This window comes from Tenrec ecaudatus, chromosome 8 (genome assembly GCF_050624435.1).
Source record: "Tenrec ecaudatus isolate mTenEca1 chromosome 8, mTenEca1.hap1, whole genome shotgun sequence".
NCBI lineage: Eukaryota > Metazoa > Chordata > Mammalia > Afrosoricida > Tenrecidae > Tenrec > Tenrec ecaudatus.
In genome coordinates, this window is record NC_134537.1 from 141,590,167 (window position 1) to 141,607,353 (window position 17,187).

Below are 17,187 nucleotides of genomic sequence, written 5' to 3' on the forward strand. Positions count from 1 at the left end.
TGATACAGAAGTTTCTTCCCCCTTAAAATGTCCCTTGTATTGTGTCTTTTTAATCAACCAACCCATCCCAAGTCCAATGCTTTAGGAACTATTGTTCTGGTCTCCATTTATGGCTGCATTAAGCAGAAAGTCATATAAATATAATCTTAGTTTGAAACATTTGGGGACTGACTTCTTTCACTCTGTATCACACCTTACATGCATCCCAGTTACTACATGTTTTGTTAACTTATTGCCTTTTTATTGCTAATTATGTACCATAGTTATCTTATTATTTATGCCATTCATTTAAATGTGTCATATTCTTTTTAGTGTAAGGAAACTTTTAGAGAAACTCTCTTAAATTTGAAGACATTAGGAAATCCATAGGGGCCATTCTACATTGTCGTATAGGGTTGCTATGAGTCAGAACAGCCGGGAATATCTGGTTTGAGGGATAGTTCCACAACATGGAAGAATGCTTCCTTTGCACTTTTGTTAACTTAAAAGTGTTTTTAGTGAGTTTGGCATAAGACTTAGTTTCTTTAATTCTTGCATTTACAGCAACAGTTTCCAAAAAAGTTTCCTTTTTCTGAATTTGTGCCAAAAGTTTACAACCAAATTAAAGAATTTATCTACGCCTGTCTGAAGTTTTCAGAAGATCTTCATTTAAGGTATGGTATTTAACGGTGGGAATGTAACCAATGCTAAGATTGTGCCTCTATAATACATAGATATTCTGGGGGGAATTGATGTTCCCTTCAGCTCTTATTTTGCAAGTCTCCATATTAGCCCTTCTTTGTAGGCCACAGAGGCATTTATACAGTAATTGTGCACGGGGATAGGTGGTACCTTTGAAGTATTTTTTACATATGTAATTTTGTTCATGTATGTCCATTTACCTATCCTTTTCTTTACCATTTGTTCCTCGGATTTTCTTTTTAGCATTTTATACTAGTGAGAATTTACTAGCAAAGAGTACTCTAACATATGAGTTTTAATATTCTACTTGAGGAAACAGTAAAAGAGTAACAGGAAACATCTGTGGAAATGTCCTTTTTCAAACATTCTGTGAACTTGTTGAAGGCAGTCATGCATAGCTCCTTCAATTTAAGTTTGATGATTTAGCCCACAGCAGCATTCATCTGTCAGTTTGGCATGCTGTGGCAGTTTGTGTCTTGCTGTTATGATGGAACCTTTGCCACCAGTCAATGAAAAAGAGGAAGGCCCTCAATGAGATGGGTGAACACAACTGACGCCACAGTGAGCTCAGATATACTAACAACTGTGAAGATGGCAGAGGATCGGGCAGTGTTTCGTTCTGTTTTATGTAGGGTCTCCATGAGTTGGAACTGATTTGAGTGTACTTAACAACAGTATATCACAGGTATTTCACTATCAGCATTGTCACCCGTGGTGAACAGTTTCAGCAGAGCTTCCAGACTAACACAGCTTAGGAAGAAGGAATAGGCAGTTCACTTATGAAAGACTAGCTACAAAAAACTTGTAAGTGACAACTGCACATTATCAGATATAGTATTAGAAGATGAACCTTTGGAGTTGAAGATGAAGTTGCAAGTCACTCAGAATAGCACCAAGAAAGCGCAGTCTCCTGAGAATAGAATGTAATGACCTACAGGGATCACAGCTTTTTAGGACCTGTTTTTGCTGTTGGCAAACCACTCAAAATGAGAAGAGACAGATGCAAATGCCCATTACTGATTGGAATTTGGAAAGTATGAATCTGGGAAAATTAGAAGTCATCAGAAAGGAAATTCAATGTTAAAGGTTGATATCTTAGGGATTAGTGAGTGGAAATGGACTGGTATTAGACTTTGGGGGTTGGACAGTAATGGAGTCTGCTATTCCAGGAATGACAGATCGTGAAATGTTCTTTTTTAATGATGAATACAATGTTATTCCTCTTCAATCTATCTTGAAATACAGTGCTGTCTGAGAAAGGGTAATATCTATATGTCTACAAGGAAAACCAGTTAATGCAACTATTATTTAGATTTACCCAGCAACAATAAAAGCCTTTGTATTGCACTCGATTCTTTAAAGAAGCAAGAGCAGTGCTGTCTTAAGGCAGCTCTATCATGAAATTTCTATCTGGAAATGGCTCATACACCTTTAGAAGCAGGTAAATCCAGTCTGGTTCAAGTGTGTGTGTCAGATGGTAAGCTAGCGCCTTCACCTGACTTGTGATTGTGGCAGGAGACTGATGAACCAGGAAGCATACAGGCTGGTGGGTACAAAATTGAATGAATTCCGGATCGGCAGTTTACTGATGGCTCCTAGGATTGACAGGTAATATGACAGGAGATTGAAGAACAAGATGCAGAAACCTGATCCAGCACAAGTGACAAACTTTCCCATGGAGTCTTCTTAAAAAGGAGCTGGCCACATCCCCAAGTAGTCTTTCTCCCAATTGCTTCAAAGCTGTAATCTGATCAAGGTGGCTGCACCCCACTACAACTGCTGGCTGCTCACAGAGTTGATTATTTAATGTTAGATCCCATCATGGAGGCGTGAGAACCCTGGTCTACCTAGGTTGACAAAAATCTGGTGACCGCCAATGACGACATTGAAGAATCCTAACTTCTTCAGTTTGAAATCAAACATGCAGTCAGGGTGCCTTGATAATTACTGGTAATTGGCATGCAAAAATTTAAAACAGAAGAATGATCACTAGTTGGAAAATATGACTTTGTCATTAGAAGCTGGGTATCGCATGATATGATTTTGTTAGATGAATGGCTTCTTCACTTTAAATTCATTTTTCAGCAACATAAATGGTGTCCATACTTGAGATCTTCCCAAATGAAATGCATGGGAATCAAATTGACTATATCTGTGGGGAGAAACCATGGAGATACTCAATATCATCAGTCCAAACAAGGCCAGGGGCAAACTATGGAACAATTGTTCTCAAGCAAGCTGAAGAAAATTAAAATAAGCCCACAGGGTCCAAAATATGCTCTTGAGTATATACAAACTAAATTTAAAGATCGTCTTAAGACCAGCTTTGACTTTGAAGACCAGACTTGAACACTAATGACAGAAGATCAGATGATACAAGAACGTCATCCACAAAGAAAGCAAAAGGTCATTTAAAAAAAAGAAAGAAAAAGAAAAAAGAGGTAGAAGTAGATGTAGGAAGAGACTCTGAAGCTTGTTCTTGAATAAAGAGTAAAAAAATGGTAGAAATGACCATTTAAAAGAACTGGACATAAAATTTCCAAAAGCAGCTCGAGAAGTCCAAATGAAGCTTTAGAGTGAAGTGTGAAAGACTTGGACTTAACATCTAGAAGGAAGAACACACAGTGAAAGAATTGAAGAAATAAATCAACGTCAATAGCAACATTGACAGAGTCCATGGTAAGCTATTGATTTCTGCAGGAAGCATTAAAAGAAGATGAATACATAGTCCTGTGACCCAAAGGAACTGGTCAACATTCACCCAGATGATCAAGAGTTGCTGATACCAAAAGATGTTCAAACTGCACTGAAGGCACTGGTGAAAAGCAAGCCTCCAGAAATGGACTGGCTGCCAATTGAAATGCTTTGATAAGCTGAAGAATTTTGCCTTTGCCAAGAGATTCAGAAGACCAACTGGAGGCCAACCAACTGGAAGAGATCCATATTTGAGCCTATTCCAAAGCAAGGGGACTTAGCAGATTGTGGAAATTATTGAACAACAGCATTAATTTAATTGCAAGTAAGATTTTGCTGTAGATAATTAAAACTTAAATGCAGTAGTGCAACAACAGGGAACTGCTAGTAATTCAAACTAGAGTCATAATAATAATGATAATTTTATTATCATTTTTATTATTATTATTCCCTTTGTGTTTGCCAAAATAATTCTACTTGCTATGACTTTTTTTTCTTCCAGTTCAACGGAAGTTGATGACATGATTCGTAAATCTACAAACCTGTTACTGACCAGGACTCTGAGCAATTCTCTGCTGAATGTCATTAAGAGGAAGAATATTGGACTTACCGAGGTAAAGCTTCTCACTTCGGAGGCAGCCATAGCAGTATGTTAACAGATGCCTGTTCTGGGCCATATGTGTAGATTAGTGATACTTTGTACATAAGCCATGGTACTCTTCTTGATGGGTCCCTAATAGTAAAAGGGTACAATGAAACCTTTGGTTGTTTTTCCTTCCATCATCTTTCAGAAATCTTTTTCTAAACTGTTACTTTTTCTCTCTCATTGGTTTTAATAAATAGCTTTCTAGAGTCCTTAAGATTATTTTCTATTACTTGCCAGTGATTAGGATAAATGGTTGGCTGGAGAATATTGTCAACTTCAGGTCTCTATTCAAATGAATGAAAATTCACCTATGGTCTGTGGGACCACAGTTTGCATGCATAAACCACCGTTGCTAAGTATAATGGCATTCCCAGTTCTTGGTTAGCATCCTTAGACTCAGATTTGGTTTTGGAGTTGACCTTATATGAATGAAAAGAGCAGAGGATCTGGTGGGTTGACCTGAGGAAATGTGAGAGGAAGGTACTATCATCAGCTTGTGGGGCTCACAAAGGGAGGAGGACTACTGGATGTATGTGAGGACCGTGTTGTGGCACAGGGAGGTGTGGCCCACTGGCAGTAGGGCCTCAGAGTTAAAAATATGTGTAGTTTCCTTTCTCTTGGAAACCCAGGATGACAGAAGAGTCTTAGCTTGCTGTTTGTTGGAAATTACAGTGCCAAATATAGGAACTTAGAGAGATGTTATTTAGGGAGAAATGGAAAGACTATGGGACATATGTTTTACCTGTGGAAGTGGTTAGTCTAAAAGTCAATTGTTTTAAGGAAAAACTGGTCATTTTTGAATATACACTGTCAATGATTATGGTAAAATTCAACTAATGGTTAGTGATGTTGGTAGATAAAGACCGCTGGAATCCAGGTGAGTGTCTACCTCTGATTTTTGGAGTGAGTTTCTGTCTCTGGAATATGACTTAAATAGATTATAAGATGAGAAATTGGCCACATTTGAAACTCTACTTAAAATACCCCTTTATTTTCATTGGAAATATAGACATTTAGGACAGTCCCCCGTTGCCTGATTATAACCAAAACCAAACTCAGTGCCTGTGGGCCGATGCTATAGGGGAGTTTCCTGTCCTTTTGGTTAGCAGCACCATGTATAACCACTACACCACCAGTGCTCCTGGTATCAGGCTACCTAAAAACAAAAAAAATTAGTAAAAATTAGAGTATCCTCCTAGTGTGTTCGGTTATAATGATCTTTTTAAATTCCATCTAAGATTTAAATTAGTTTTTTATCTTTTAACTCTCTCTTCATTGAAATTATAGATACAACTCTTCTTATGCCCTTCAATTTAGTAATCTCTTAAAAAATAAAAACATCTTAAAAGAAACAGCACAGCAGGAAAATTATCTAAAAGAAACAACACCCAGAAAACTTTTGACTTTTAATTATAGGAATCCCACTTATTTACTGCTACATCTTGAGAGAAAATCCTACAGTCTTAATACTTGGGTTTCCTGTTCTGTTAGTCTTCTAGCAAGGCACTGCATACATTAAGTAATGATTCAAAGGAGGAAAGCCTCTAGCCGGCTGCCAGTGAGTTGATACAGACTTATAGCAACCCTAAGTAGGGCCTCTGAAGCTTTATAAATCTGTACGGAATTGCCTCATCTTTCTCCAACAGGAGGGATGGTGGGCTTGCTTCGCAAGCAGCCCGACACTTACCTGACAGTGACCATTTATAATTGCAATCCTAGGCACTCTGTCTTTGAAAGGTAAATGTTATTCCTAATCACTGGATCTTTTTTAGGTAAAGGTACTTTTATTAACCCTGTGTATGAATGATAGTACGATCAAACACATTTTTTACTTTTTTGGCTATTGCGGTAGCAGATGCCTTCGGTTATTATGTTACTGGTACACAGAGCGATTTTCTCTTCACCAGCCAGTAAATGGGTGAATAACTGCGTTGCTCACCTTTGGAACAGAGAAGAGATCATATCCTTCATAACAGGGAACTGAAGTGCACTCACATCTGGAATCATCATCGTAATAGCTAACATTTGTGCAGCAGTTTCTAGTCTTCAAAGCCCACTCACAAATACCATCTTGTTTAGTACAGTAATACTTGAGGTAAGTTGGGCATTGCTATTATTCCCATTTTATAGAGCACATAATTAAAGTTCAGGGTGATTATCCAAGGTCACACAGCTAGCAAAATATTGAAAATGAGACATCAAACCAGGTGTTTATTCCTAAGCTTGCTCACTTTTACAATATTGCATTGCATTCCATATTGATTTGATTATTTCATCATAACAAAGGTGGGGAGTTTACAAGAGGTCCATAGTGACATGAAAATTGCTCTGTTAGAGATAGTTTTGGGACAGAGCAAAAATCCACTCCAACAATGATATTCTTTTAAGTTCACATACACAAAGAGCTTCACAGGACCTTTTATCCAGAAGCCTGAGAGTTCTTTAGGAGTTCTACACAGTTAATGTCTGTCTGGTTTGTCTCTTCTTTTTTTCTGTCCATGTGCACTTTCCTTCTCTTTTTCTGCACATACTGGCTTTCTTTCCTCGTGGCTTCTTTACTCTTCCATGTGCTGAGCCAACTCCACTTCACCTTTCAGCTGGACCACCATTGGTTTTTCAGACCTCAAGAGATTGCTAGCTTGGTCCGCAGGTACTGTTGCCCTCCTGCTTCGTCCAGGCTGGGTGGGAAAGGCAGCTGACCAGTAATTGCACTCAAGTCCTAAAGCCACACTGGGGTCTAAGTTTGACTTTCCTTTAATAGGCAAATCTCTTAGTCATTCTGTGAGAAAAATATAAGCCTGTATCTCATGGGATTGCTGTATGGATTAAATGAACATGGGACATGCTTCAGACAGTGCTTGGTACATAATAAACTCCCGGCGTATAGCTCCTCTTGTTAGTCAGAAAGAGATGTGAGTAGGCAGACTAAGATGGGCACATCTACTACAGAGATGCAGTTTTACTGAGTGCCTATTATGTGTCTGGGAACCCTCAGGAAAAGTCTCCTTGCTTATGTTCTCCTGTTGGAAATCAGATAATAAACAAAATAAATAAGTTATAAAGTATGATAAAATGTAGTGAATGCAAATGTTTGATGGTGAAGGGAAGCAAATGTTTGAAAACCTTAGTTCTGCTTTTTGTTCCTGCGACACACATTCTGTTTCTTTTTGTCAACAGAGCATCGATAATTTCCCTTTGGTTACAACCCCTCCCTCTCTTTCTGGGTCTTTGTAATCTCACCTTCAGGTTTAAGTTGAAGACCCAGGACTCAAACTTATTTCATCAGAGTTCTGCATCTCGTGGTCAGTGACATGAGTGATTGATCCAGGAATGGACATGTGACACAAGATGGGCCAATCAAATCTCTTCCCAGAGTTTGCTAGAAATATTAGGTCCTATGTCGCAAGAGCGTCTAGAGCAGTAGTTCTCAACCTGTGGGTCGCGACTCCTTTGGGGGAGTTGAACGACCCCTTCACAGGAGTCCCCTGATTCATAACAGTAGCAAAATTTCAGTTATGAAGTAGCAATAAAAATAATTTTGTGGTTGGGGGCACCACAACATGAGGAGCTATATTAAATGGTTGCAGCATTAGGAAGGCTGAGAACCACTGGTCTAGAGTTTCTGGAGACTATCTTGTCACCAGAAAGAACCTCTCTGACAATGAAGTAAACCCAGAGTATAAGAGAGACAGAGAAGTCGATTCTTAATGACATTAGTTGAACTCTTGACCCAGTCTCCTTTGGAAAATTCTAATTATATGAGTCAACACATTCCTACTTTTGTTAAAGTCACGAAGCGGTAATAGGACAAATCCTGATAGGCCATGAGAAGCAGGTCTGTGTGTGTCTGGGAAGAAAAGGTCCAGCCACCACTGACTGAGTCACCACACATAGGTCTGGGATCTCTGGCCTCAGGGTAAAGAGAGACCTGGAGTGTGGTCGAGGTTTGTCTGAGTCGGTAAGTAAGGGCTGTGTGCGTTAACAGAAATATTCAAACCGGTTGCTTTACCTTACAAAACCGACAAGAGATGAGTTACAACGAGTAAATCTGCTGTTCAAGACCTCATGAGAGTATTGAAAAACAAGGGTGTTACTTTGAGACTAAGGCGAGCCTCACCTAACTGTTTTCAGTGGCCTCATATGCATGTGAAAGTTGAACACTGAATAAGGAAGACAAAGAAGAATCAATGCTTGTACATTGTGGTGCTGGAGAAGAGTATTAGAGACTAATCAATCGTCTGGGAAGAAGTACCGCCAGAGCTCTCCTCTTAGAGGCAAGCACAGGAGACTTGGTCACACACTTGGGACATACTGTGAGGAGAGACCCATCCCTGGAGAAGGACATCCTGCTTGGCAGAGTGGAAGGGCGCAAAAAGAGGAAGGCCCTCGACAAGATGGACTGACCCAGTGGCTGCATCAGTGGACTCAGGCACAGGAACAGTTATGAGGATGGCACGATGGAATGGCAGTGTTTCATTTTGCTGTGTGTAAAGTCACTAAGAATGGGAACCAGCTCAACAACAACTAACACAAAATTATGTTCTCACTGTGTAGGAAGACGAACTCTGCATTCAGGGTGCTGGCTCTGGTGGGGTGCTTTCGCACTGGACTGGGGCTCAGGACAGGACTCCTCGTCTCAGCTTTTCTAGCTATTTTTGTTTTCCCCTGCATTCCTTTGCGATCTCAGCATGGCATCTTTGCCCAGTGCCTGTTTACTTGCTTCTCTGTCTAATTTGCTCCTTTTATGTTTCAAAGGTGACTGGTGACTTCCCTACTCCGTCATGCGGCATGGTGTCGTTGACATCACAAAGCTCTGTCTCCAGAGGAGAGTGTGTCCATGCGTGTGGGCTTTTATGTGCCACCTACTCTTTACTGAGTCTTAGCGATCATGTAGGACCTAGTGGACCTACCCTCCCAGGGTTTCCTAGCATGCATTCATTATGGGAGCAAATCACCAGAGTTTTGCCCTTGAGAAGCAGCTAGTCTGTACTGAAGGCCTAGCCCACACCGCCCCTAGGGCTCCTTCAGCTGTGCTTCATGTCTTGCCTTTTGCATGACAGAGAATGAAACTTGAGGGAAGTAACAGATCTGGAAAATCCTACCTTGATCAGGTGATTCAGCTTAGCATCGGCTCGGATGGCTCTTTTGCCATCACTGTGGTGTTGCGTCCCTTTGACTGGGTGGGATTAGGGGGCTTTTCATCTCTCTAGCCATCCTTCGGAAAACTCAGGAGAAAGCCATCCTTCGGAAAACTCAGGAGAAGACACTGAGCAAACCCAAACTTAAAGACCGATAGCGCAATACTAGGCCAAGGAGGCCAATGAGGCTTGGCAACTAAATGCAATGTATCTTGAATGGGATCCTGGAATAGTTAAGGAACATTAGGGAAAACCCAATAAATTCAATAAAGTGTGGTCTTTAATTAAGAGTAATGCACCATTATTGATTCTTTTGTTGCCATAATTGTACCATAGTAATATGCTGATAATAGAAGAAATGGGTATATGGGAATTCTTTGAAACTTTTTCTTTCAAAGAACTATCCTAAAATAAAAAGGCCTTTTACCTTTCTCTTAGACAGAGTGCATCAGGAAGTGAAATGCAGATATAGATAGGTTAAAATTTTACATCTTAAATTTGTTTTCTTATTTGACCCATTCGTAATATTTTCTAATTTGGGTTGAGATTTTTCTGTGCTTTGTTGTTGTTTTGTATGATTTTCTTTCTATGAAGACCGAGATAGATAAATTTATAGAGACAGTAACTAAATGGATAGTTTCTTAGGGCTAGAACAGGGGAGGTTGGTGGGGAGGGAGAGCTGATTTGAATATAAAAAAGAAAAAGAAAAATGTTTTACAATTGTGACGGGGCAACTCTTTTTAATATATTTAAATCATTGAATTGTATGGTGCATGAATTATAGGCCAATAAAACTAAGAAAATAAAGCCTTTTAAATGATTAAAAAATAACAAAGCAGGAGTTGGAGACAGCAGATATAGTACTTCTTGGAAGTTTTGGAATCTAGTGAATGAGATAGCAGCTGGCAGGATAAGTAGGGCTAAGAGAATTTTGTTTTGTTTATAGGAGAAATTGTGTATGTTATTTCTAAGGGGAAGGATACAAAAGTTGAAAGATGAGATATGAGAGAAAAGAATATATCTCTGCATTGATATATAGTATGAGTTTTGTACTTTTCACCTCTGGTAGAAGATGGGAGGTATGGGAGTCTTTCGGGTGGTGTCAAGTGGGTAGAAAGCAAAGTCTAAAACTGAAAGTGAGAATGAGGAGGGGAGCAAGTGTTGAGGTGGGAAGTGAGAAGTATAAACTAGTTCTGTGGAAATAAAGAAAGGAGAATTGATTGATGTTGGAAACTGTGATTACATGGAAAGTAGGATTGAGGATTAGTTGTGGTTAGTGGGCAGGAAATTAGTCCATAGTAATCGTTGTTGGTTGCCACTGAGTTGTATCTGAGTCATGATGGCCTTATTTGTAACAGAATGAACACTGCATGAGCCTGTGCAGTCTTCAGGATTGTCGGTATATTTGAGGTCATGGCTGTCAGTCCACCATTCCTTCTGTTCCCTTTTGCTACGCCATATTTAAAAGCAAATTTTAGAGCCTCTCCTGACTTCTCTCTTGGTCCTTTTCTTATTTATTTATTTTTTAATGATCCATATTGGTGATGCCATCTCTTTACAATTGTAATGCCCTCCCAGGAGTACTGAATAAATGACAAATGCTTTCCTTTTTTGTTTTTATTATAGTTCAGATCAGTGACCCCATGGCTTTATCATCTGCTGTGCTAACAGCACTCTTATTACTCAGATTGTGTTTTAAAAAAAAGTTCAAGCATAGGTCTTGTCAAGTATAAACTACATTAGACTTTAAAATTTAGAGTCATAACTTCAAGTATTTTCGATATTTTGGTGTTGGAGTTAATATCAAATGAAGTAGCTGACACAGCATTTTGGGTCTTGACTAGGGAAAATTGAGATAAGATTCCCTGAAGTCTGCGAAGGTAATAGCTCATTGTTTTATACATGAGAACCAAGGCTGCTTGCTAGTTCCTCGTCTTTGTGTAGATCTAATGGTTTAGAGAGGCTGCTGGTGTGGAGTCTAATGTCTCATTTTCTTGCTTTCTATTAGTTCTCTTAAAGCATCAGTGCACTGTGTTTTCTATTTTTGGAAGCAAACCATTATCATGTGAAATATAAAGAGAAATGGACACTGCAGGCACAGTTTCGTTTTGAAGTATTTTAGATGATGAGAACGTTGACTCTGGAGTTGGTCAACAACACGAGATTGTCGGTCGTCATGCCTCAGGTTCCACTGGAGTGAGCGCAGCGGCTTGGATGGCTGTGACCATTACAGTGTGCTCTTTGCCTTCCTTTCTGATACAGGGAGGGAGAGACAAAACAGCTTTTACCTCTTAACAGTTTGGACCTTAAGTGACTTCTGTTATAGAGTTGTGAGAGGTAATTATTTGTCTTTCGTGTTTTCTTTTCTCAGAGAACTTTATATAAGAGATAACGTATCTGTCATCTGTTGTTAGTTCCATGTCCTTGAAACAATGTTGAGGCTGGTCTGGATTGCCACAGCAGTGTATTTTTGTAAGAGAGTGGGAAGCAGGGGTTAAAAATATCATCAAAGGAGCTCCAACTCTGATGGAAGTTGATATCTGAAATTGCTTTGTTTCATCCTTAAGTTTAAAATTACCCCCAAAGCATCTGGCTTTACATTTGTAAATGTGCTTCTGAGGATTGTGGTATCTGTCATTCAGGAGTAAAGATCACTTAGGACTCATTAACAGACATTATTCCCTCTGAAAATGACATGGTATATACTGTAATCCGGGAGTGTTTTAATAGTCCATTCTATGTTCAGCAATGAAACATTTCAAAAAGTGACTGACAGCCAGTTGATGCAATTCATGGTGATCTTTTGTGTTGACAGATCTTTAAAAAGTCATGGGAAATTACTACTGTACCCAGTGAAACCGCCTCCTTTTTTTTTTAAACTGCCAATACCCTGCAAAACAGGACAATTTTCTCTTTGACTGCTACTGGTTTTTTTTAAATTTCTATAACATGACACGATTCCTCCTAATTATTAGGATTTCTTTTGATAGACAGAATGCCATCTCTATAGGTAATGCTAATTTTAAATTAGAAAATTTAAAGTCAGTCCTCTAAATTAACTCGCTTACTTTTCTGACTCCACATCAAGACAACCTTGCCAGTAGCCACCTCCCCACTCAGGAAGAAGAGTGATTTACTTTAGACAGCTTATGTTTTGAGGCTATTTTAGTCATCCTCCAAGGGGAAACAGAGTGAAAGCAAACGTGATGAATTGCTCCTGTGGTGGTTGTCCATCGCCCCCCCCCCCCATCCTGAAGGCATTCTAAAGTTGAAGATTCATGTTTTTGCGTGTATACTTTTATGGAAGTTAATAATCTTGTATCCAAAATTCAGTCTCCAAATTCAAGCTGTGGGATTAAGAGGCGGGGCATACTGGTCAGGGTGTTACAGGGAATGAATCACACAGATGTAGCCTGATATCGCCCCCACCGACACCATGGAAACCTATTGCTTTATCGGGCCTTTTGTGGGATGCAGATGACTTCTGCTATCACAATTTGGGCCCTTGTTTTCGTTTCTTAGTACCTGCAGATTTATATTGAGCCATTTAGCCTGGGGTGGATACTTAACCTATGGCTCTTATCATTGTTTTCTAGCTCGTCCAGATTATCATCAATACAACACACTTGGAAAAATCCTGTAAATATCTGGAAGAATTTATTACCAATATCACCAATGTGCTTCCGGAGACAGTTCACACCACCAAGCTCTATGGGACCACAACTTTCAAGGTGAGATTTTCCTCCAGTAGTGGGACTCTGCTGTGTACAGTATGGAACCTTTTACCCGGCGTGGATTTGTCTCCCCCCAGGATGCATTAGTACGACACATAACATGATCTTGGGACTGGGTGCTTGAGTCCTACCCCAGCCCTTTTTCCTCCCTCAGAAAAGAAAATCTTTGCACTTGTTTCTGGACATTTAAACTAAAAACTAAGCAAACAGAAAAAATTCAACTTATATACTCTGAACTTTTCTTTCTATTTTATACATGAAAATGGGCATTTCTCAAATTGGCCCTCATTACAGACATTAAGTCCTGAGAGTGGCCCGATAATGGCAGTTATCGTTGACATCAGGATTCATTAAAAAGTTTTTAGTTAGCGGTCTCTTCCTTTCTATATCTTGTGTCCAATGTCTTATTGTACTTTTTAGTGAGACATTTTTCCTCCTTGTAATTTTATGTTTCTCTCAGAAGTCCATATCAGGACTTTTGAGCCAGTGCTAGATCAAATGGGAAAGTAAACACTCTTGTAGAACAAAAGAAGGACTGACGGTAGATGAGTTTCTGGAGGAAAAGTGCCTAATTTTATAAAAGCTTTTAGAGATTCCTTTCTATGGCTATGTAAACTGTAAATAAGTATTTAAAAAAGAAAGCCAGAAGACAGTTTCTGGAACACTAAATGGGTGAATTCTGACCTAAAGACTAACTTGTGTGGTTTGGGTTAATAGTCTTATATTAATATATTTTATTAAGGGACCAGGGGGAAGGGGGGAGTGGGGAGGGAGAGGGAGGGGGAATAAAAGGGAAACTGAGCTGATTCCAGGAACCCAAGTGGAAGGTGAATTTTGAGAATGGCGAGTGCAACGAATGTATAAGGATGCTTTGCTCAATTGATGTATGTATGGATTATGATAAGAGTTGTATGAGCCCCAATAAAAAGATTTATTAATAACAAAAATTTTTAATCCACCAAAACAAAAAATATATATTTTAGTGAGAGAAATAGTTATTTAATAAATCTGAGTAAGAAAATATGATGTGGGCTTTTAAGAACTTTAGAATGACCTTAAGTATTTCTATTTTGCTTTACTGGGAAAGTCAAAATTTCTCCAGGAAAGAAGATGTGGGCAGGGCTAAACTTTAGGGTTCAGCAGGGACTAGGGTGTCAGGGAGTTAGAATTCAAGGTTCACATATACTTTCTATCATATTGGGGATATGTAAAATCTGTTGCTCTTCCCATCCCATGTCTCAATTTTCTTATTTCAAGAGCTTATCAAATTATTTGAATTCTTATAGTCAGCAATATTTCCAAACCATGGTTTGTGTGTTTTGTTGTTGTTCCAGCATTGAAAATGCTGAGACAAAGTTTAAGGCAGACGGGAAGCCATAGGGTTGAACAGACAGTTAAATACTTAGTCAAGGAGAAGTTGTGAGACCACTGAAGGTCATGTTGACAGTGCCTATTGGAAACACTGATTGCTTAAGACACATTGAAGGTTTATTTTTACCAGGGCTGTTTCAGACAAGCCAACCCAGAACTCAGTATAAACATGGCAATTATAACAGCTACATGTTGTGTATTTTCCTAAGCTACTGTTTCCAGAAAACATTCCCTTGCAGATGGAAACCTTTATGCTGGAAAAAGGACAAAAAGACTCAGAAGGTCTTCAAGGTATTTTCTTGCTGAGTTCTGTCAGGTTTCTGCCGTATGTGACATAATCAGATTGTCATTCTTAGCTTTCCTTGTTCATAGAATGTCCTCACTCTTACAAAGAGAATGAGGACTTCCTCTATTTTCTCCACCATAAAGATTCCTTGAGTAGCTACTGTTGACAGTCTGGTGGGTTCTTGAGAAGGAAGATTGAAAAACAGCAACACCTAATCCCTAGATTAAGGATTTATAATCTAGTCAAGAGAGACATGGTTTCTTTTATATGAAACTATGCAAAAGGCACACAAGAAGAGTATGTTACAGTCCTCATTTTTTCAATAAGTTGAGTTTTTTTAACCTTTTTTGTATTCAATAAGTTTTTAATGAAGTATCTACTATATACCAGGCAATGTTATAAAACTAGTTGCCATGGACCACATGTATTTCCAAGTAGAATTATACTTCATTGGGTTTTCAGCAAATGAATATGCCATAGTTTTCAATAAATTAGTGATTTCAATAAATGGCGTAAATGTCTCGACAGAACATATTCTTGCTTGTGAGACAGTTGCTGTGTATGATTCAGAATTGACTGAATGGCAGTGTTGTGTTTTGTTTGTTTGATTTTAGTGGTCAAAACTAGTAAGAAAAATAAATGACCCAGATGAAATGAGAAATGGAACCATTTGGATTTCTGATCTACAAGCATTCCACTCAGAGGAGTATTCGTGTGCTCTAGGAGTACCAAAGGGCCTTATAGGGCTAGGTAGTGATGTATCTATCACTGGTGGTAGCAGGGAGAGCAAAGGAGTCAGTTGATTTTGGTTTCATAGACCATGGTAAGTAACTGATTTTATTCTGAGATGAGATATAAAATTGTTACAAAATTGGGGCTGGTACTTTTGATTTGGTTTATGTTTTTAACAGTACTGCTGGTTGTTGGGCAGTAGTAGAAGATGAAGATAAGCCTATTTGGAGACCGTTTCCAAAGAAACGTGGGGTGTCAGGCATGGAATTGGTCAGATATACTTGTGAAGATTAAAACTATAGGTCTTATGGGTGAGTTAGACATGGTTTATGGGTATGAGGTCATGATTATTTCAAGGTTTGGAACTGAGCAAACTGGATGATGGGTGGTGGTATTAAGATCAAGAATGATGAGAGAAACAAAACACATTTTAGAGATCAATTACGTAACAAAGGGGTGGAATAGTCTGCCTACCAGCCATGGAACACACACCACTCTCCTTATCTGCACTTCATAAGAACCACTTCAAAAGAGGAGACCTCATGTTGGCTCACTAGGGTCACTTCTTTAAGAAGGGGGAAAAGGCCCCTTGAAAAGGGCCATCCACTGGATGCTCTACACCACCGAGACGGGACAAGAGCAAATCAACAGGCCCTCCACAGGAATAGGAGGAGAACCTTACTGGAATGCAAGTGAAGACCAGGGGAGGGGAGCACCTACCTTCAGAGGAGGCAGGGATGTTTTTTGATGGGTGTGGTAGGTGATGTGGAGGAGCAATCTCACCTCGGGAAGTGATAAACAATAATTGTAGGGAACCTAAGGGTAGAATAAACCCAGTTCTATGTTCTTGCGTAGACACCTTGCATATGTTTCTTTTGTGTGTGTGTGTGTGTGTGTGAGGATGTTGCAGGACCTGGCAGTGTTTTGTTATTTCTTTGCTTTTCTTTTTTTTTTTGTTTAACATTTTATTAGGGACTTATACAACTCTTATCACAAAAGAGGCTTGATGCAAAGGGCTTAAGTGGAGAGCAAATGCTTTGAAAATGATTAGTGCAAAGAATGTACAGATGTGCTTTATACAATTGATGTATGTATATGTATGGATTGCATATGTTTCTACCCAACACTTGATGAGCCATACCATGGGCTAAGTACTATGATGATTGTAGAAGCTGGCCTTTCAGGGCCCATAGCGTTCTGGCCACACCAGAAGGACTCGACTTAGAAACCCAACTGAACGAACTGAGTCCGACCTCAAAATTACCTGTCGCCCTTGGATTTAGAACTGAAATTCTCTGCTGGGAAAGGAAACAAAGGGTGCCCACTCCAAGACTGGGGAAATGACTGTTGTTAGCCCTCGGGGTGGGGTGGGGAGACCTCTGGCTTGGGGAGTGTTCAGGGAAAGGGAACCAAGAGCCACCATACAGTGCGTATCTCAATGCTCTCCTTGCATGGATCTGAGAGGTATTAATCCGATAGGCAAGGATCTGCCCTTGTGAGAAAAATTATAGGAAAATTTCTTCTAGAACCAATCCCCAAGTTCAATGTAAACAGAGATCAATCAAATAAGAAGTCATTCTATACAGAGCAACAACTCATGGCTTGCAGCTTGCAGTTGGACTATACTCGGATAAACTCATATCAGCAGTAACCTAAACTCTATGCCATTGGATAAATGATTGATGTTATTATTGTAATTATTTTATATGCCAAGGTTACAATGGGGCATTTGGTTTGTTTTTGCTGGTGTTATTCTTGTTGGATTTTTATTTTTTAATTAATAAGTCCTTTTATTGGGGGCTCTTACATATATTAAAATAATCTATAAATCAAATATATTAAGCGAACTTGTACAGATGTTGCCATCATAAATTTCAAAACATTTTCTTTCTTCTTGAGCCCTTT

The 17,187-nt window shown here is 39.2% G+C and overlaps 1 protein-coding gene across 1 annotated transcript in view; it reads left to right on the forward strand.

The window, feature by feature from the left end:
* The window catches only part of EXOC6B (exocyst complex component 6B), a 567,559-nt gene that overhangs the window by 329,827 nt on the left and 220,545 nt on the right, over positions 1 to 17,187 (forward strand). The window contains exons 15-17 of the mRNA XM_075556958.1: positions 544 to 653; positions 3,878 to 3,989; positions 12,756 to 12,890. Coding sequence (XP_075413073.1) covers positions 544 to 653; positions 3,878 to 3,989; positions 12,756 to 12,890 — 357 coding nt within the window. The remainder of the gene's footprint in view (positions 1 to 543; positions 654 to 3,877; positions 3,990 to 12,755; positions 12,891 to 17,187) is intronic.